Source organism: Lissotriton helveticus, chromosome 12 (assembly GCF_964261635.1).
Source record: "Lissotriton helveticus chromosome 12, aLisHel1.1, whole genome shotgun sequence".
NCBI classification, from domain to species: domain Eukaryota; kingdom Metazoa; phylum Chordata; class Amphibia; order Caudata; family Salamandridae; genus Lissotriton; species Lissotriton helveticus.
Window position 1 is genome coordinate 877,377,627 of NC_136073.1, and position 22,421 is coordinate 877,400,047.

Below are 22,421 nucleotides of genomic sequence, written 5' to 3' on the forward strand. Positions count from 1 at the left end.
CCACCTGTGAGAGTCTCAAGGCACTGGTCATCCACCTACATAGAAAGAAGCAACAGGTTAGGTTTAAAATGGAGACCGCGGTGTATGTGATTTTCTTGAAGGGTCCATGGCTATAATGAATAAAAGGGTTGACGGATCATCCCTACCTATTGCCTCTGGAGATGAAGATGACGAAAGGCTCGGATAAAGAGCCATTCACCTGTATGCGAGCTACTGTGTTAAGCGTGGTCAGGGAATTTCCCCCAGGGACCCCCCAATCTCTGTAATGTTGGATGGAGAAAAGGACACTCCAAAGAATCAACGGCCTTCTCTGCATCTAGAAGGCAGATGGCGAAAGGTACATCTGGCGAAACCCTGTTTAGGACTGAGAGCACTGTGCTCAAATTGAGGGAGGTGGACCTATGTGGGACAAATCTGGGTTAGATGGGTGAGGTTATCAGGTCCAACAATAAGGACAGTCTGTTGGCAACTGCCTTGGTAACCGTGATTAAGAGTGAAGTACTCAGGGTTAGCCAATTTCAAAGTTTCCCTGAAGCCTGGGTGTAGTGAAGGAACTCTCTTCAATATCACATCTTGTTGGGTTTCAGAGTCATCTTTATTAACCACAATCTTCTCCAGAGTCAGCCGGCAACTGACACCTCTGGAACATACAACTCAACCTTCCCCACACATTCCAAGGTTACAGAACCTGGAATGTGGAATGAGGAAAGAACATCACCCTACTGGGTCCTCAAGGGAGACAGCATTTAGCGCCACGTGGGGGTCACCATGGGGACTGCCTCCAGCCTACATGACAAAAGGAGAGGTCTATGGGCCGATAATGTGCGCCCTAAGTACCTAAGTACTTGGACTGGATCAATGATGGGCCCAGATGTGTCGAACTCATAAACATATCTAAATGCATATGTAGGCAGTATAGCGGGGATAATAATAAGAGTAGTCCCTTGTGTGGCCATGGTGTACTCTCCAAATATCAATCCGTTCCTACGGTGTCATCCAGTCCCAAAACTGCTGCAATATCTTAGATGCCAGCACCCCCCACCTCCCCGTTCCCCAGTAAGGGCATGGACCTGTCCAAGTCCACATCTGCTGCAAAATTACAATGTCCTCCCACCTGAAGGTCGCCTTGCACCACAGTGGAGAGAGGCGTGGACAGTGACCGGATGAACAAGAACTGTCCATGATTTGGGGCATATATGCTGCCTAGTGTCGTCTCCCTGCCCATCAGCCTACCTTCCACTAAGACATAACAACCTTCTAGGTCAATAACTGTGTACAGCTTTGAATGGGGTACCCGCTTTAATCCAAATTAGCATTCCCCTAGAGAAGGCCAAATATGAGGTGGCATACAACTGGCCACACCATCTACGTCGCAACCTGACACCTTCGGCCGCCACTAGGTGAGTCTCCTGCAGCATCACTGTGTGCCCCTCTATTGCAAATGTATCAATGTATCTTGTGGTGTTTCACTGCAGCACCCAACCCTCTCACATTCCAGGACAAGAACTTAACTTCCTCATATCTACAGCTCATGGTAGGCATTGTTACACTTCACACCCCACCTCCACTTTCCTACTTGATCTCCTCCTCTTCGCAGCTCTGTTTGTCTTCCCAGGCCGGTTGTGTGGCCTCTGAAACTGTGTGCACCTTTGTATGTCTCTAGCCAGGTCCACACTGTGTAACAGAAGTGGGTGGTATCATTTAGGATAAGCCGGAGCCAAGTCAGGAACATAAATGCATTTTGAACCCTCTTTACGCAAAGCCTTTTTCGCCTCCAGGAAGGATGCCCTTTGGGCCTGTGCTTTTGCAGTAAAGTATTGGAAGACTGACGTTTTACTGTTCTCCATCATGTATGGGTCATAAGCATGGGCCCTCTGCAAAATTATGTCCCGGTCTCTATAGTGTAGCAGACACGCCACAACTCGGCACAGGGTTGTCCCAGTGCCAGTTGCCCGCTGCACCCTCTGTTCTCTTTCCAATGTGAAAAATTGTGTAAGTTGCCTCACTGCCACTGTGCTGCGGAGCCAGTCGTCTTGAAATGCCACCATGTGTGTATCCTCTTCTCCTTCCGGTATCCCAACCACTCTGATAGTATTTCGGCAGTTAAAACCCTCCGCATCTTCAGCCTGCCTTTCAAAGATGGTTGCTCTATTTATGAAATCACTGACTCTGTTGGAGGTTGCTTCCTGTTGCTGTTAAAGATTTGCCTACTGCCCGTTTCACTTTTTCTACAAGCTTGCGATGTTCTGCCTGCAGTAGGCCACAGCTTCTATATCTTGTTGCAATGTGGCCTTCGTGTCTGCAATAGCCGCCAACACTTTGCCCAAGTGCGAGTGTATTGAGTCTTCCTCACTGACTGGTTCCTTCTCTTAAGACCCAGATAGGGGTAAGGAGGCCTCCCCCTTCTCTTTAATCCTCAATTTCCCCATGTTCTCCGTTGACTTTACTCAAGGGGTACAGGTCAATCTGTTAAATCCCAGCTACCAGTGAAAGGCTACGAAACAATCTTAAGAGCCCCCCAAAACTCTGTTTCCAGTATTTTGAGTGCAATCTTGCATTCCCGTTTCCAATTGTAGGGGGCGATTGACCGCTCTTGCCAGCAATCCGCTGTGCACCATGCAAAAAAAATCCGCCTTCCCCGGCCATGTTCCGATTGCAACAGCTGTCTGAGGGCACCAGGGTACAGTCCGCTCTTCCCTGAATATTGTTGCAGCCCCTATATCAGGCTGATTTGTCAAGATAGTCGCCGGAGCAGAGTGATATCGGCTGACGCCTCCATCTCTTAACGTCTTGGCCACACCACCCATTGGGTGTAGAGATGTGTATACCATGACAGTAATTCGCGGATGAGGTCCTAATTAGTGTAAATAGAGTATTTGTGGCAGAAGGGGTACCTCATGTCCTGATGGCCGAAGCAAGGGTCAGACTGCGCTTTATTCCGCAGATGTCAGCGAGGGGGGATGCAGGTAGGGACTACATGCAGAGAACACTGGTAGTTGCTGGGACCGGCGTTGAATAGATCAAACATGACCCAAACACGACCCAGCCCCTCACACATCGTTGAAATTGCGTGCCGGGGGCATTAGGGGAGAAGGAAAGGAAGCATGTCTTCGGGGCGCAGTAGATTACTTGACAGGAAGGAAAGGGATCTCACAGCAGAGAGGTAATTGCCAGTGGAGACCTCGAGGCACAGGGCCTAACCAGAAAGTTCAGAGGCTTCCGAGTAGTGTGGCAGCGGCAAAGCAATCGATAAAAGCAGGCCCATGGGCTAAAGGAAGGCCAAAAAGGGGGTGGCAGTGTACTCGCAGGCAGAATCCTTATGATTCTGACGGACCATATCTCTGGAAATGTTCTTTCCTTTGCAAGTGTTAATTTAGTTTGGAAAACATCTTTCAGGAATGCCACAGAATTGTCTTGTTGGGCCACCTATCCTAGTTCATGGTCTTCTCCAGAGCTTCAGCTACATCTGAGGGACTGGCTGGTGCGGGCATTGTGTGTGATACTGGTCTAGAAGCCATAAAGTGGCAGTATCCAAACCCCTGTGCGGTCCTACTTGAAGTCTTTTTTGTGACCACTTAGTCGGTAAATCAGTTAAGAGACTTATTCTTCACTCCTTGCCGCAGAAGAACTTGCTTTAGGGGAATCTTACTGATTTCTGGTTTTCTGCCTTGTGCTGTACCTCATCCCACAAGAGGAATCCATCAGCAGTGTTCAAGCAGCTACTTATGTCCCAGACGTTGGCTCTTTTCCTTTATTGCTTCACTGCTACGTTCCACATTTCACACCGTCTAGCTAGTCGTCCTGTTTTTGTGTACTTATTCTGTTCTCCTTGCGGTCATGCATACACTGAAAGGCAAATAACTTCAAGCTATAGAGCAGCTGAATGGGCAACACTCCATCAAAATTGGGCTTCTCTTCACAGTACTTCCTACCCATTTTACTTCCCAGCCACAGATAACTTCCCCTACATCATGCCTTCTGGCAAACAGGGAGATTGGATGGGTTCGCTGGATCTGTAAGATGCATACTTTCATGTCCCGGTCAGTCCTCATTACAGGAAGTTCCTATGGTTTCTGGTGGGATTGTCCCATTATCAGTTCAAAGTGCTGCCCTTCGGGTTGAAATCAGCTCCCCGATCGTTCACAAAGTGCATGGCAGTAGTGACAGCCGCTCTACGAAGCAGAGGCATCTTTGTGTACCCCTATCTGGACGACTGGCTTCTGAAAGGTCCCTCCCCCCAGAGCGTGAGGAATCATTTCCAACAGTCTCCATGTCAACTTTGAAAAATCGACTCTGCAACCCACACAAAGAATTCATTAGCTGGGTGAGACAGTAGACTCCGCAATAGGAAAAGTGTTTCCTTCGGAGGAGAGACTGTTCTCTATAGTACTGAAAATCAAGCCAACTTTAAGCACCAACTTTCCGTCGGTCCGTCAGATTGCATCTCTCCTAGGGTCGATGGCATCCTGCATTTTTCTTGTCCCCAATGCCAGGCTGAGAATGCGTCCTTTACAACAGGATCTGGAGGACACATGGGATCAAAGAACGGCTCAGTGGGACGACAGGATACAACGGTCAGTAGCAGCCAGAGCATCAATCCCATGGTGGATGCAGCAGGAGAATCTACTGGTAGGGATTCCATTCCATCAGGCACCTCCCTCCCAATCATTGATCACGGATGCCTCCCTTCAGGGTTGGGGCGCTCACATGGGGCCCCTCCAGACTCAAGGTTGATGGTCAACAAAAGAGCAGTTGTACCACATCAACATGCTGCAGCTGAGGTCTGTGCATCTGCCTCTCAACTCTTTCCTCCCTTTGATTCAGACCGATTCCATTCTAGCACAGACTGACAATGCGACCAACATATACTACCTGAACAAGCTGGGAGGAACTCAATCGAGGACCCTATCGCTGGAGGCTCAGGCTCTCTGGCATTGGCTCTTAGCGAGAAATCTATCGATAACAGCAATACACCTTCTGGGAGAGCAGAATTCACAGGCAGATGCTCTGTCGGCACTTTGAGGACCAGCATAACTGGGTTCTAAACAATTAAGTCGTCTAAGACATTTTTCAAGAATGGGGTCGTCCAAGCATCGATCTGTTCGCGGACGACACAAACAAAAAATGCAGAGATTTCGCCTCAAGGTACTACCGGCCAAGGTCAAAAGGGAATGCCCTTTTGATCAGCTGGTATGGGGCATTTGTGTACGCCTTTCCACCTCTCCCATGTATACTGTAGTTGGTGGTGACCAAACTCTCTCACTCAGACATGAGGATAATTCTGATTTCTCCGGACTGGCCAAGACAGTGGTGGTACCCGGACCTTCTGCACCTGTCAGAATGACCACACAGGAGACTGCAGTGCAGACCGGACCTGATGTCCAAGATGAACGGGAGCATTCATCATCCCAACCTTCCCTCACTGAGCTTGGCAGCATGGCTCCTGAAGTCCCCCAGTATGGTAATTTAGTACTTCCTCAAGACTGCATGACCATCTTGAAAGAAGCTCGAAGACACTCCACAAGACACTCCTATGCTTGTAAATGGAAATGTTTTAATTTATGGTGTGTGCAGAATAATTGTAATCCTACCAAGGGACAGGAGAAAGTGATTTTACCATACCTGCTTCACTTCGCTACGGCAGGCCTAAAATTCTCTTCCATTAAGGGCTGTAGGCGTTCTCCTTCTCAGTCGTCCTTTTTTCAACTTCCGGTAGTAAAGGACTTTTTATAAGGGCTAAAGAAAGTCTTACCCTCCTGTTCGGCATCCTTCACCTCCATGGGAGCTGAACTTGGTTCTTGCTAAATTGATGGGTCCCCAATTTGAGCCTATCCACAAAGCAACCCTACAACACCTTACGTAGAAGGTAGCCTTCTTAGTGGCTTTTACCTCCGCTCGCAGGGTGAGCGAAATTCAAGCCCTCTGCTCAAAAGAACCATACACAGTGTTCCATCTCAATAGAGTTGTGTTTATTTATTTATTTATTTGAAAGTGAGAACCCATCTCTCCTTCCTTCCGAAGGTGGCGTCAGATTTCCATGTCAACCAAACCATTTCACTACCGACCTTTTTTCCTAATCCCTCTAATTCAGCTAGGAGGTCCTTTCACTCATTAAACCTGAAAAGGGGTTTAAAGTTCTACTTGGACAGGTCCAAATCAATTAGAAAATCTGATCAACTATTCATTAATTATGGCTCGATCAGAACAGGGTTTTCAGCCTCCAAGCACTTCATCTCAAGGTAGATAGTCTCATGTATCAAATTGGCTTATCAGCACAAAAGCCAATTTGGTCTACACCCAAGGCTCATTCCACTAGAGGAAAAGGCTACAGCTGCTTTCGTTAATAATGTACAGATTTCTGAGATCTGTAAAGCAGCTACTTGGAGAACTATACATACATTTACAAGACCCTATTGTCTTGATTCAGATACCGAGCCGACACCCAAGTAGGCCAGGCCTCCTTGAGGATTCTGTTCCAACACTGATAAATTATGGTTGTTTCTTAGGTCATTCCTTCTCATTTGCCCGCAGGCAGGGAATGGGCTTGCTATTCTATTCAGTGCTTATCACTATTGATGAGGATCCCCTGGAAGAGAAGGATGCGTTACTTGCCTGTATTTCTAGTTCTCTTCCAGGGGTATCCTCATCAGTCATAAGCAACCCACCCGCCTCACCAGGCAAATGAGACTGTTCTTTATTGTTGAGCTTTATCTTTGTGTCTTGATCTTTGGGTCTCTGCAAAGAACAACTGACCTAACTGTCACCCCTGAGGCATAATGGGAAGCTAGAGGTCATAGCTGCCTTAAAGGCATGGTGCCAGTTTTTTGTACAATTGCTTTCATTTTCTATGCTATTGGTTTACAGGGCAGCCTGTAGGCTAACAATGCCTGCTCTTTTGCAGTTTTCATGAGTTTTACTCATTAAAAAGAGTTCAAGTGATACTTGCCCTCACGTGGTCTATATATTCATTGTGTTTACAAAAGCAGTTATTTATTATTGCATTGTTTAGCCTCCAATATGGGGGCTGCATTGGTATGAGAAAAAAATGATATATCTGTTTTCCATATTTTTTTTTTATATTTCCGGGGTCCCCGCACATTGGCGGGAATATTCAGTGCTTATGACTTTGAAGAGGATACCCATGGAAGAGAACTAGGATTACAGGTAAGTAATTTATCCTTCTTGATTGACACATGCATATCCAACCAATGGAGGTCTTGAGGTAAATGTACTATTTGTAGTGACTGCAGCCTTTTCCTTATCAATATGGCATACGAGTGGGAAACTCATTCACCATTCTGCTTCTGTTCTTTTCCTCCTTTAACTGCCAGTCTGTCTGTTCACACATGCTTCTTGACACCCACTCTCAGTGACATCCAATACCTTCACCGTTTTTTGCTGTGGTTGTGTTGTCCTGTGATAATACCTTGTTCTCCAGTATTAGGGGTGTCTTTCATAGATTCACATGCTTGAATATTCCCCGTCGTCGAAGTGGGAGTCCCACGGTATATAAAAAATAGCAATAATGCTAATATAACATAAATGATAACATCATCATAATAAAATTAGAGATAATACAACTGTAAAACCTCTACAATGGTAACTTCCATAGGAAGACATTATGAGAGAAAAACTCATTTGTAACATATCAGAGTCATTATGTTGGTCCAAACTGCAGCCAATCAGGCTCAAGCACCCTCTAGAACCTTCTCCTCAGAAGCTCCAGTCTTCAGATTTTCTACCGCACGTCGTGTGAAGGGAGTCTCCCTGAGCTCTGCTCAGTTTTCTTCAAGTATTTCTCTTCTGTTGTTTTCTACAAGAATGTCAAGTAAGAAGTCTTTGTTTAGACCTTGCTCTTCCTGTGGGAAGCTACGTTTGTTTGAAAAGGACCCCCACCAAAAGTGTATTTACTGTTTGTATCCTGAACACAAGGTGGATGACTGTAAATTCAGTAGAGCTTTTCCAGCTAAGACTCTCAGAGACAGGGAAGGTAGTCTTCTTCTATGGTTGAAGCGCCTCCAGGATAAAGAGGATGTTTTGTCAGACGCAGAAAGTCTTCAGTCAGGCTGTTCCACTGTCGCTTCCAAGCGTGGGAGTGTTCAGGAGTTACCTTCTCCATTTTTGAAGAAGTAAAAGTTGGCTTTACCTGTGGCACAGGTTCAACCACCATCTCCTATGGTTTCTGTTTCTACGCCCACGAGACCTGGCTCTCAGGCGTCATTTCCAGCCTCTATAAGTGTTCTGACAGTTCTGACACCCCGGTCGTCGACGGGCTCGTCGACGGCCGTTCCATCGACGAGATTGGCTGCGGTGTCTTCGTCGACGGCTTCAGTGACGACGACGTCTGCTTCCTCATCGTCGACGATGGTTATGTCGACTTCTTCTACGTCGACGAGAGCTTCTGCAATCTCGTCGACGATCCCGATTGTCTCGTCGGCGAAGAAATCCTCGTCGACGTCGAAAAGTTCATCGTCGACTAAGGTCCCGTCGACCGCTCCGTCGACCAGCTCGTCGACGAAAAAGGCAACGATGGTTCCGTCGACGAAGTTCCCGTCGACGTCGTCCGCTCCGTCGACCAGCTCGTCGGCGACGGCTTCGTCGACGATGAAGGCAACGACGGTTCCGTCGACGAAGGTACCGTCGACGAAGGTACCGTCGACTAAGATTCCATCGACGCAGATTCCGTCGACGAAGATTCCGTCGACGAAGGTTCCGTCGACTGTGGTGCATAAACGCTCGTCGACGTCTACTGCTACAGCGTCGACGCCCGCCGTGGAAACAACCGCGTCAACGGCGACAACGACCGCTGCGGCAGTTTCACAGGGATCACAGCCAGATCATGCAGGATCCTCGTCAGGAGTGGATTCTTTTGCCACTATGCCTCTAGTGCCTCTGCCTTCCATGGCCTCTAGCAAGGATTCTACTCTCCACTTACCACCTCCTGGTCTCCAGCTACCATCACCATTGATGGCTACTGATCACGAAACGCAATCTATTGGGGACGACGATGACCTTGATGAAGCACATAGTCCTTCAGAATTGATAATTAAATGTCAGGACACGAGTTCAGAGAACGAGGAGATGGAGGAAGTTGACCACCAGGACGAACAATATGTACAGTTTCCTATGGCCTCTTTTCCAGTTTCTTTGTTTTCCAACCTCCAGCATATGCTGGATGACTACAATCGGAGATTTCCACCAACCCCTCAGGGTACACCGAGCCCCGCTCCATCGGAGGCAGCAGGCCCTGCCAGCCATCAGCATTCTTCGGAGCAGCCTGTTCAGCCAGAGCGTCCCCGCTCTACTATCCCTCTTACTCCGCAACCTGTTGCGCAAGAGGTGGAGGACTCGGACAGAGAAGAGGGGGAAGTACCCCAGGATACTGATGATGAACAGGATCCAAATATGGCGGACTTCGATGACTATCGAATACAGACACCTTCTCCGCAGCAAACTGAGGCTGGTGATTCACCTCCGGTTGATATCGCAAGCTTCCATGTGCTGATGAATAAAGCGGCGGACCGCTTTAAATTACAGAGAGCACAGCGACAGGAAGACTGTTTTCTCTATGATTTCAAAAACCAACCGTACAAACAGATTCACACCATACCTATTATAGAATTTGTATGGAAAGAGGGTATAAAGATCATGCATGCTCCTAACTCCTTGCCTGCACAAGTCCCTCGCCTAGAAAAGAAGTATAAGGCTCCGGCTGGTTCCCCCGCTTGTTTGCGCTCGCATCCTAAGCCAGATTCGGTGGTCACACAGGCAGCACAGCGACAATCCCGTAACCCAGCGACTCCTGTCACTGCTCCACCTGATAGAGAGGGTCGACGTTTGGACGCTATTGGGAAAAAATTCTCAACCATGTCGTCTACGTCCGTTCGTGCTGCAAATGCATTGGCCATCTTAGGTCGTTTCGATCGGCAAATGTGGTCAGATATTTCTGCATTGGTTTCGCTGATACCGGAAGCGTCCAGGGCGGAAGCGCAACAGATTCTTCAGGATGGCATGAGGGCATCAGAAGAAATGATCGACTGTGCGATTGACGTGGCAAGTACGGGGTTTCGTATCCTCGCCAGTGCTGCGGCTCTCCGCCGCCAAGGTTGGCTTAAATCCACTTCATTCCGGCAGGAGGTCCAGTCGAAGATACTCGACATGCCCTATGACGGTGAATCTCTTTGGCGCTCACATTGACGAAGCGCTTGAGTCAATCAAGAAAGACACCGATACAGCAAAATCGCTAGGTTCCTTGCAATTTAAGAAGCAGCCCTTTCGTGGCGCGCGTGGAAGAGGTTCATCTTCCACCACTTTTCGAGGAGGACACACTCAGTACCGCCAATACAATCAAGGGAATCAGCGTTACTCCAACCAACAGTCTAATCGCCAAACTCAGTCAAGACCCTATAAAGGAAAATCAAGTTATAGGGGTACCACCAACAAACGTCAATGACTCTCAAGTTGCGCAAGGAGTTGGAGGGAGAATCTCGCAGTTTTATTTCCAATGGTCTCTGATAACTTCGGACCAATGGGTATTAGACATTGTTCGCAAGGGTCATGCCTTGGAGTTCACAGAGTTTCCTCCACATTCTCCACCCTCAGGCCCGCCACCTCCCCATTTCAAGGAATTGCAACATCAAGTTCGTCTTCTGATACTAAAAGGTGCAGTCGAAGTGGTTCCTATATCTCAACAAGGGACAGGTTTCTACTCACGTTTTTTACTCATTGCCAAGAAGACGGGAGAGTGGCGGCCTATACTGGATTTGAGGGCGCTCAATTTCTTTCTGAAACAGCAATCTTTCCGCATGCTAACGTTGTCGGAAGTCTTGCGGCTTCTCTGCAGCGGAGATTTCCTATCAACAATAGATCTGCAAGACGCCTATTTTCATGTGCCGATTCTCCAGCACCATCGCCAGTTTCTGAGGTTCAAGGTGGGCAATGTGCATTACCAGTTCAAGGTGCTGCCTTTTGGCCTGCGATCGGCACCTCGTGTTTTCACGAAGGTCCTGGCCCCAGTCATGGCTTATCTACGTCTTCAAGGAGTGCAGATTTTTCCTTATCTAGACGATTGCCTTCTGAAGTCTCCTTCTCCTCTGCAGCTCGCTCACGACACAAGTCTCTGCCTGCAGACATTCGAGTCACTGGGGTTGACCATCAACATGGAGAAGTCACATTTAACACCATTGCAAAGGAGAAACTTTCTGGGAGCGATTCTAGACACGAGCTTATCAAAAGCCTTCATCTCCCAAGAACGACGGAGGAAGATAGAACGTCTAGTCACCATCATCCGTTCAAAGCAGTCAGTTTCTGTGCGGACGTTGAAGTCATTTCTGGGGATGGCGTCGTCCTGCATCGCTCTGCTCCCGAACTGCAGGCTACGCACTCGTCCTATTCAGGAAGAACTAGACCTGCAATGGCGCCAAGTGTCAGGATCCTTCAACAATCTAGTCCGAGTCTCGTCTCGCATGAAGGACAGTCTGCTTTGGTGGAAAGAACCATCCAACCTGGACGAAGGAGTTTCGTTTCTGGCACATTCTCCGGATCTAACACTGACCACAGATGCGTCCATGGAGGGTTGGGGTGCTCATCTCCTGGACCTTTCAATCAAAGGCAAGTGGACGCCGTCACAACGAAACTGGCACATCAACAGATTGGAGTTGATGGCGATCTTCCTTGCTCTCAGATCCATCTTGCCCGTGGTGCAAGGGGAGTCTGTGCTGGTTCAAACAGACAACACGACCAGCATGCACTACATGAACAAACAGGGCGGCACAAGATCTCAGCCATTGTCTCGACTAGCTCAGCGGATCTGGAATTGGGCTCTTCGTCATCAAATTTCCTTGACGGCGGTCCATCTGCCGGGGGTTTCAAACATCCTAGCGGATTCGTTGAGCAGATCCACGTCATCGACCCACGAGTGGGAGCTTCATCAGCCTACTCTGGACATGGTGTTCCACCGTTGGGGTCATCCAATGATGGACCTTTTTGCCACTCCGCTGAATCGGAAGTGCCCCGCCTTTGCGAGCTGGCACCCTCATCCGGAGTCCAGCGGAAATGCCCTTCTGATGGACTGGAGCGGCCTATTTGCATATGCATTTCCTCCAATACCGTTGGTGCCGAGGACGTTGTGGAAGATGCGCAGGCAACCCTGCCACTTGATCCTGATCGCCCCTCGTTGGCCCAGACAGGCTTGGTTCTCAGAACTTCTTCTGTTATCCCAATGCCCTCCCATTCATCTGCATCCACGTCCAGATCTCCTGTCAATGGACGAGGGTCAAATATGCCATCCAGACCCGACCACGCTTCAGTTATGGGCATGGAACCTGAATACCTCGAATTCGCGAACTTAAACATGCCCCAAGACTGCAGAGACATTCTGGCTTCTGCTAGAGCTTCATCAACCGTCAAAACGTACAAGCTAAAGTGGAAACGTTTTTGTCATTGGTGCGCTGAAGCTAATGTCCATCCGCTCACTTCTGCCCCGGAGCAACTGTTGCCTTTCTTTCTGAGCCTTGCTCAGGCTGGACTCTCTCACGCCACCTTGAGGGTTTTTCTGGCAGCTATTTCACGTTTCAGACACGATGGCTCGACGTCTCTCTGCTCATCCAGAATAATCAGACAATTCTTTAAAGGTCTCTTCAGAAAGTTTCCTCCTGTCAGGCGCCCGCCTCCGGCATGGCAGCTCAACGTGGTATTGTCGCAGCTCATGAAGCCTCCTTTTGAGCCAATTCACAAGGCAGACACCAAATTTCTTACCTGGAAGGTCGTGTTACTTTTAGCCCTAACATCTTCTCGCCGTGTCAGCGATCTTCACGCTTTCACAATCAAGCCTCCATATTTGCAATTTAAGGCCGATGGAGTGTCTCTTCGTACCAATCCCTCATTTCTGCCTAAAGTGCCTACTGATTTCCATCTGAACGAACCTGTCTTCTTAAAGACCTTTTTCCCGAATCCAAAGTCACCGGCAGAACAACGACTTCATTCTTTAGACATCAGCCGTTGTCTAAAGTTTTACATTTCAAGGACTACCCCTTTCCGCAAATCCGATCAACTTTTTGTAGCATATGGAAGACTGCGGAGGGGACATTCAGTGACAAAACAAACACTTGCAAGATGGCTCTCAGCAGCCATATCCTACTGTCACCAACAAGCTGGCAAGCCTTTACAGTGTCCAGTGAAGGCGCATTCGACGAGAGCGATGGCGTCCTCCACCGCCTTGTTTGCCGGAGTGCCCCTACACCAGATTTGCCGGGCGGCAACATGGTCAAGTAGGCACACCTTCACCAGACATTACTGTTTGGATTCCATCAACGAAGCGGATACCGCAGTGGGGCAAGCAGTGCTTCGCCATCTATTTAAATAAGGTGAGCCTCTGTTCCCTCCTCCTTTTTCTTATGTGATTGCTATATGCTTTTAAGCTATATGTTTGCTTCATTTTAAGATTCTATTAGCAATCCCAGTTCTAAGGAGTTACTGCTATCTATTCTATTCAAGCATGTGAATCTATGAAAGACACCCCTAATACTGGAGAAGAACAATTGTTACTTACCTGTAAACAGGTGGTTCTCCAGTATTGGTGTCTTTCATAGATTCACATGCGACCCACCCTTCCTCCCCTCAGAGTCTCTCTTCTCCTCATGCGCTATTATTACTAGTGCTACGAAAATCTGAGGACTGGAGCTTCTGAGGAGAAGGTTCTAGAGGGTGCTTGAGCCTGATTGGCTGCAGTTTGGACCAACATAATGACTCTGATATGTTACAAATGAGTTTTTCTCTTATAATGTCTTCCTATGGAAGTTACCATTGTAGAGGTTTTACAGTTGTATTATCTCTAATTTTATTATGATGATGTTATCATTTATGTTATATTAGCATTATTGCTATTTTTTATATACCGTGGGACTCCCACTTCGACGACGGGGAATATTCAAGCATGTGAATCTATGAAAGACACCATTACTGGAGAACCACCTGTTTACAGGTAAGTAACAATTGTTCTTATCCAGTATTAGGGGTGTCTGTCATAGATTCACATGCCTGAATCATTCCCCGTCGTCGAGACGGGAGCCTCCGGTACATAGAAAAGTAATGTCCTATAGACATACATAGAGAAAAATAGGCCTAAGGGCCTCACCTTAGTAGCCTATCCTTGTCCTTATGTAAAAAGGACCAAACTCTTAGAGCCAGCCAATCAGCTATCACCTCCCTCTAGAACCTTCCTGATAGGAGCCTCAGTCTCTCAGATTTTCTACCGCACGTTGTGCTAGGGAGTCTCCAACCTGAGTTCTCCTCAGGATCTCTTCAAAACCAACTTGTTCACTTTTAAAAGTGAGTTCTTTCTTCAAAAATCTCGTACAGGATTACTTCAAACCACTTATCATTGAAGTAAGTGATTTATTTCTTCAAAATTCTGGCATGTCTGAATCCCAGAAGAAAGCCCTTTTCAGGGCCTGCTCTTCATGTGGGAAGAAAAGGCTACATGTGGAAGACAAGCATGACCTATGCTTATATTGCCTTTATCCTGACCACATACCTAAGGACTGTAAGATATGTAGGTCTTTCCCTAACAAAACCTTGAGGGACAGAGAAGGTCGCCTACTCATCTGGCTGGACAGGCTTAAACAGAGGGAAAATGTGATTTCCTCAGAGGGAAGCTTTTCAATGACCTCAGAAGTCTCCCTGAAGAGGCCAAGGGTGGAGTCCCCTGGCCCCTCAGACACTCCTCCTATGAAGGTACAAAAGAAGTCTTCAGAGGCACGATCGACAAAATCTTCAGTGTCTGAAAACGGCTCTCAGGCTTTTAAGAAGCCTACGCAGTTGTCCAGCAAGCTTGCGACATCCTCCTCGACGCAAAAAAGAGTTGTGGCGCCAGTTTCCGTCTCCACAGCGACGACGACTGTGTCGACGACGACAGCGTCGTCGGTTTTCTCATCGACGACGACCACCACTTCATCGTCGTCAGCTGGTAAACCTATTCCCTCTATTATACTGCTGAAGCCGTCGTCGACGTCCAAGACCTCGACGACGAAGACTGACCCGTCGACGACGTCGTCGTCGATGAAGAGTCCACTGTCGACGGGATTGTTGACGACGAAGACGTCGTCGACGAGGAATGAATCGTCGACGAGGAATGAATCGTCGATGAGCGCATCGTCGACGAAGGCATCGTCGACGAGGAAGGTATCGTCTACGAAGGCACCGTCTACGAGCTCATCGTCGACGAAGGCATCGTCGACGAAGAAAGTATCGTCTACGGAGTTACCGTCGTCGAAGGTCATGCCGACGGGGGAATCGTCGTCGGAATTAGTCATTACTGAGCCGTGGAAGAAATCCAAGCTGCTAGAAACGTCGTCTTTGACCCTACCACCGTCGACCACACCAGGGCCGACGGCAGGGGCTCCTGCAAAAGGTCCTATGTCTGGCAAACTGACCAAGAAGCAGATTACACCAGAAACAACGTCACCAAGTAAGGTACAAAGTCATTTGCCCACGGAGATTCTCCAGAGTGAAGAATCTGAAGAAGAAATCCTGGATCAGGCTACTTCCATTTCAGACCTTCACGTGAAATGTCTGAGCACGGACGAAGAACAGGATGAGATGAGCTATCAGGAACACTCTTTCCAAGCTCATGTTCGTACAGAGGTCACCCCGATGGTATACCTTCCCGCTGCAATTGTGAATGACCTTAAATACCTTATCCAGGACTACAAACAGCGTTTCCCGGAAACTCCGGCAACTGAGACAGGGGGCCCGACGCCTGCTACAAATACACCAGCGGCGGCCCCAAGACAGACACGGCCAACTACTCATGAGAAAGTGCCACCTCAGGCGATAGTATCATCAGATGAGGAGGTTGAGGAAATGGAAGAGGGGGAAGTCCAAGAGGATCAGACGGATCACGAAGAGGACGAAGAGTATGTGGCATCTTCCCCAGCTTCACCCCAACCGCGCCAGGCAGATTCACCGCCAGTGGACATTGGCGGTTTCCATAGAATAGTGGAAAGAGCAGCGAAGCGATTTCATATGGAGATGGAATCAACTGAGACCGCGTGCTTCTTATATGACTTTAAGGAGCAAACAAAGAAGATAACGAAGTCTATCCCAATAATAGACTTTGTCTGGGACCAGGGAAAGAAACTGATGATGACGCCGGCCTCTGTACCGGCGGTGGATCCACGCCTGGATAAAAAATACAAGGCTCCAACCACAGCGGCAGCTTGCCTTAATGGGCACCCGAAACCGGATTCGGTTGTAACCCAGGCGGCCCAAAAGAATTCTCGCAACACTTCCTCTCCTCTGTCAGCCCCACCGGACAAGGAAGGCAGGAAGTTGGACACAATCGGTAAGAGGTTTACTACGACATCGGCAATGACCATCAAGGTGGCCAACTCCATAGCCCTGTTGGGGCGTTATAACCGCCAGCTTTGGGAAGATATAGTTCCATATATAGCGGAACTACCAGATTCAGTTCAGGAGGAGGTCAAGGCACTGCTTACGGAGGGTCAAACCTCGGCAGCTGAGATCATTGATTGTGCCATAGATGCAGCCATGACGGGCTTTCGACAACTAGCTGGGGCAGCAGTCCTGCGCCGTCAGGGATGGCTTAAGGCAACATCGTTCAGACAAGAGGTGCAGACGAAGGTGCTGGACATGCCCTTCGACGGCAAACACCTTTTCGGAGACAAAATTGACGAAGCACTCCAAACAATCAAAAAAGACACTGATACTGCTAGAGCACTTGGTACTTTGCAGGCAAGGAACCAGTCCTTTCGAGGTTACAAATACAGGGGCCAGTCCTCCTACAGGGGATCCTATCAAAATAGGTCCTCGTATTCCTATCAGAATAAATCCCAGGACCAACAGAAGCAGCAACAAGGTCGTCAGACTTCTTACGGGAGATCAAACTTTAAAGGCAAAAACCAGAGGAGGGGCACTGGCGGACGCCAGTGACCAATTACTCCAGCAACTATATCCCTCATTAAATATTGGAGGAAAATTGACCCATTTCCTAAACAATTGGCATCTCATCACCACAGATCGGTGGGTACTCCAGTTAATAAGATTCGGCCATTCCCTGGAATTCACCACCATCCCACCTGCAACACCTCCCCGCAGACTTCCGCACAAACATCTACGACTGCTACTCCAGGAAATATCTGCGATGTTGAAGAAAGGAGCGATCGAGAGAGTTCCCTCGTCTCAAAGAGGAAGGGGATTCTATTCCCGCTTCTTTCTTATAAGCAAGAAGGAGAGAAAGTGGAGGCCCATATTAGACCTCAGAGCACTCAACTCTTTCCTGAAGAGTCAGTCGTTCAGGATGGTGACGATCCAGGAAATACTAGGCATACTAGAAAAAGGAGATTTTATGACCTCTTTGGATCTCCAGGATGCCTACTACCACATCCCGATACTCAAGGGGCACAGAAAATTCCTGAGGTTCGAAGTAGCAGGACAGCACTACCAATTCAAAGTCCTACCATTTGGCCTCTAATCCGCACCGCGGATTTTCACCAAGTGCCTTTCACCGGTGGCAGCTTTTCTGCGTCAAATGGGTCACCAGGTCTTCCCCTACCTCGACGACTGGCTGGTAAAAGCACCTTCAACTGCAGGCGCGACCGAATCCTCCAACGCCTGCACCAATCTTTTTCAGCACCTAGGATTGACTCTCAATCACGAGAAATCCTGCAGGATCCCAACAAGGAACATCACCTTCCTTGGGGCGACCTTGAATACAGAATGCGCAAGAGCATTTCCTTCAAGGGAAAGGAAAAACAAGATATCTCTGGCCACGGCTGTGGCATCAAGGAAGTCCCTAAGAGTTCGAACTTACAAATCACTCCTAGGAATGAGGTCTTCTTGTATACTCCTCATCCCGCACTGCAGACTCAGGATGCGCCCATTGCAAGAAGCCCTCACAAACCAATGGACACAGAGTACAGGTTCTTTCGAAGACATAGTGAAGATAACACCACAAATGTCCAAGAGCCTGGGATGGTGGAAAAATCACAAGAATCTGTCCATAGGACTGCCATTCCTACTTCCAGCAGCACCTCTGGTGATCACCACGGATGCATCCTTGGAAGGCTGGGGAGCCGTTCTCCAGGACCTCCAAATAAGCGGCAAATGGACAAATCAGGAGAAGCAACTCCATATAAATCTTCTAGAACTGAGGGCTGTGTATCTGGCACTGCAAGCCTTTTTACCACGCATCCAGAACTCCCAGGTGCTCGTCAGAACGGACAACACCACGACGATGCACTATCTCAACAAACAGGGAGGAACGCGTTCGCTCACTTTATCACGCGAGTCGCAAAAGATCTGGAACTGGCTTGTACTCCATGGGATCACGCTCAAAGCGGACTATGTCCCGGGCAAGGACAACACCATTGCGGACGCCCTAAGCAGACAGAAATCCCTCTCCCACGAATGGGAGCTCGACGAGAATACGCTGGATCACATATTCTCAGAATGGGGAGTCCCAGGAATAGACCTGTTTGCCACCAAGGAGAACGCCAAATGCCCAAACTATGCAAGCTGGCGTCCCCAACCAAGGTCACTCGGAAATGCTCTTTCCATCGGTTGGTTCAGCGTATTTGCGTACGCTTTTCCACCATTTCCGATGATTCCCAGGGTTCTCAGGAAGATGAAGGCGGAGCCTTGTACCCTGATCCTAATTGCCCCGTTCTGGCCGAGGCAGCACTGGTTCTCGGATCTTCATCGCCTCTCCATCAGGACACCGATTCGTCTAAAGCAGCACCCGAACCTGCTAACAATGTCCAACGGGCAGATGCAACACCCGAACCTGCAATCGCTCAGGTTATCGGCCTGGCTCCTGAGCACAGAGAGTTCTGTCATCTAAACATCCCGCAGGAATGCAGGGACGTGCTGGCAAAAGCAAGAGCGGACAGTACCAACAAGACGTACTCTCTCAAATGGAAGCGATTCTGCATATGGTGTTTAGAGAAAGGCCTGAGACCACTACATATCACACCCGAACAGATATTGCCATATCTACTGCACTTGGCACAGTCAGGATTGGCGCACGCATCTATAAAAGTGCATTTGGCAGCCATTTCACGATTCACCAGAACTTACAAGGGACCGTCTCTTTGGTCCAGTAGACTTATCAAGCAGTTCCTAAAGGGACTATATAGATCCTTCCCAAGACCTAGAAGGGTCCCACCGACATGGCACCTCAATTTAGTCCTCACCCAACTCATGAAGCACCCCTTTGAGCCCATTCATTGAGCACCCATCAAGTACATCTCATGGAAGACGGCTCTGCTGCTCGCTCTAACATCTGCCAGGAGAGTCAGCGAGCTACAGGCTCTATCCATTCAGGAACCCTTCATGCAGTTCAAACAGGACAGGGTGGTACTGAGGACAAACCCCAAGTTCATACCGAAAGTGCCTTCAGACTTTCACCTTAATGAACCGGTGGTTCTACGTTCCTTCTTTGCAAACCCTACCAGCGCAGCTGAAAGAACGCTGCACTCCTTGGACCTCAAAAGGTGTAGAAAGTTTTACATAGACAAGACAAAGAGCTTCAGGAAGTCATCACAGCTATTTGTGGCCTACAGTAGGCCAAGGATGGGTATGCCTCTAACGAAACAGAGCATCTCCAGGTGGATCTCCTCAGCGATAGCATTCTGCCATGACAGGGCCGGACGGCCTTTGAGTGCTAATGTTCAAGCGCATTCCACCAGAGCAATGTCCACATCAGCAGCGCTGTTCGCTGGAGTGCCGATTTTGGACATATGTAGAGCGGCGACGTGGAAGTCACCGCACACCTTCTCCAGACACTACTGCCTGGATGCTGAACTTATGCAGGATGCAGCAGTGGGCCAGGTGGTGCTTCGCCATCTATTCCAGTGAGGTGAGCCTTCCAACATCCCACCATCCTGGTATGCACATCTCTTGCTGTTATGATATATTGATGTATGCTAATGTTTCAAAGTCGCAGGATAATAGGTGTATTATCTAAAATGACTGTATAGCATGATTACATCGGAAATGTGCATAATATATTGCTGACTACTCTGATTCAGGCATGTGAATCTATGAAAGACACCCCTAATACTGGATAAGAAATGCGTTACTTACCTGTAACAGCAGTTATCCAGTATTGGTGTCTTTCCTAGATTCACATGCAACCCTCCCGCTTCCCCTGGAAGGAGTCACGTTCTCTCGAACCATATTACGCCTACCTAGCTTGGTGCGTACGAAAATCTGAGAGACTGAGGCTCCTGTCAGGAAGGTTCTAGAGGGAGGTGATAGCTGATTGGCTGGCTCTAAGAGTTTGGTCCTTTTTACATAAGGACAAGGATAGGCTACTAAGGTGAGGCCCTTAGGCCTATTTTTCTCTATGTATGTCTATAGGACATTACTTTTCTATGTACCGGAGGCTCCCGTCTCGACGACGGGGAATGATTCAGGCATGTGAATCTCTGAAAGACACCAATACTGGATAACTGCTGTTACAGGTAAGTAACGCATTTCTTATACCAGCTCTTCATCAGCAGTGCCAGTGCGCCAGTGTCAATTGACCTTTGCAGGTTAGTTTAGAAGGGTCGTTAGCAGTAAACAGAAAATCTTGGTTTGCAAACATTAAGAAAGTATTTATAAATGAAGATTACACACAATCTCTTTTTTGACATACAACATTCTGATGCTTGGAGCTGTCAGTTGGCAAAAAGTGTTGATCTACTGTTACAAAGTGTATGTTCCATTTCACGCCTTCTTGATCTTGTTTGTATTTCTTTGCAGGTTTACTCCAGAGCCAACGAGCACGAACCATGCGGCTGGTGGCTGGCGAGGGTCCGGATGATGAAAGGCGATGTATGTACTAGTGCAGTACGAGGGAAAGTAATGTGAGGTTGGGAGACTTTGCTGATAGATGTCTCAGCTTTCTCTTTATTTTGTGGAGCTCTTTCAGTTTGGGTTACTGGAAATAAATTACCTTCTTGTACCATGGAAAGAGCTTGTGGGCCAAGGTAGGGGCATTTAGTTTCTCACTAGTAGACTAGTGTGACTTGACCCTGTCCTGTTTCTCTGCTACAAATCATACTAATACAGCCAAGCTATATCCTAATCCCAGACTTTGGGTAGACTACGACTTGGCGGCGGTACCAAAAACTGTTACTCAGTGTTGTAAATAATAATATAATTTGCTGCAGGTATCCTGCATGAATACACATTCAGAATGCCACTGTGCCTTTTCCTTGCCTGGTACGCATAATGACTCCTAACACATTTTCCATTATTTTAAATTGAGTTTGTATCCTGCTTATCTTTGTCATTTGATCGGCACCCTTTCCCTAGCCTTGTTTATGGTTTCTTCTCTCGTTTTGACCTTGTATAGTAAATTGTACAGCTCTTGTAGAGTGAAAAGGGCACCTATGCCCCCTTGGCAGCCTCTGTTAACACACCAAGTCTTCACTGCATAGTGAGTCTAGGGCAGACACCTGCATTATATAAAAAAACACAGTTCTTCGTCATGTTATCTTACACTAAAGGTAGAATGTTTCCACATGTGCGTAACCATGTATTTTCTTTTACAAAATATTTTGAAATGGAACATGAAAACCAGTCCCTAAGAGGCAACATTGTTTTTTTCTATTTTTTAAATACAGGCAGTCTTCTCAATTAGTTATATTATATCTAGTTAACTAAAAGCACATTTGTAACAGTACATTTTAAGAGAAAGAAAAATGTGGAATCTGCTCTCACACTAGAACTTAAAAATATTGGCCAATCGACACCAAGCAAGCTCTGGAAGCTGCCCACACTGATCAAGCCCATCAAGGTTTATTTTTCCACTCACTGGGCAAGAATCCAGATCTGTTATTTCTTTCTCTGGAGTTTTGCATTTATTCAATGTCTAAGGACTTGTGTTGGTTATTTAAACCTTTTTGCTGTATGTAGGGTAGATTTTATATCTGTAAGTAGTTTGTTGTACTTCTATATTTTTTCTGTGACCATGGCTGCTTATTTCGACAGGTCTTTCAGTGTTTGGGGGCTCTGTATACGCACCACTCCAGCGTGCTGATGTCAGTACCTTTCTTTCCACTACACAATCCTATGCATATCCGGAGCTCCCTTCTCGTCTCTCAGAGACACTTAAATCAATATTTTCCACAAATTTTCTTGTGTGTGCAAGGTATGTCACTGCCTAAAACAACAGGTTCTAAGTCCTGTAGGGACTGTCGCAAACAAGTGTCTATGACGAATCCTCACCAGGTGTGCTTGGGGTCGAGCACAAACCACAAGCCATTTGTGAACACGAGGCAAAACTTTACATTGCCAAGCGTAAGAAGACTCCTCACTAGGACCGTTCCAAGTCACGTTCTGCGTCCTAGGCTTGATCTCGGTCCAGTTCCAGGAGTCTACTGAACCGCTCCAGAGGTTGGCCGTCATCATGC

General features: G+C 47.8%; 1 protein-coding gene across 2 annotated transcripts in view; it reads left to right on the top strand.

Annotated features, from left to right (window-relative positions):
- The window catches only part of FXR2 (FMR1 autosomal homolog 2), a 352,487-nt gene that overhangs the window by 160,662 nt on the left and 169,404 nt on the right, over positions 1–22,421 (top strand). For both annotated transcript variants that reach the window (XM_078670012.1, XM_078670013.1), the window contains exon 4: positions 20,767–20,838. In XM_078670012.1, coding sequence (XP_078526138.1) covers positions 20,767–20,838 — 72 coding nt within the window. The remainder of the gene's footprint in view (positions 1–20,766; positions 20,839–22,421) is intronic.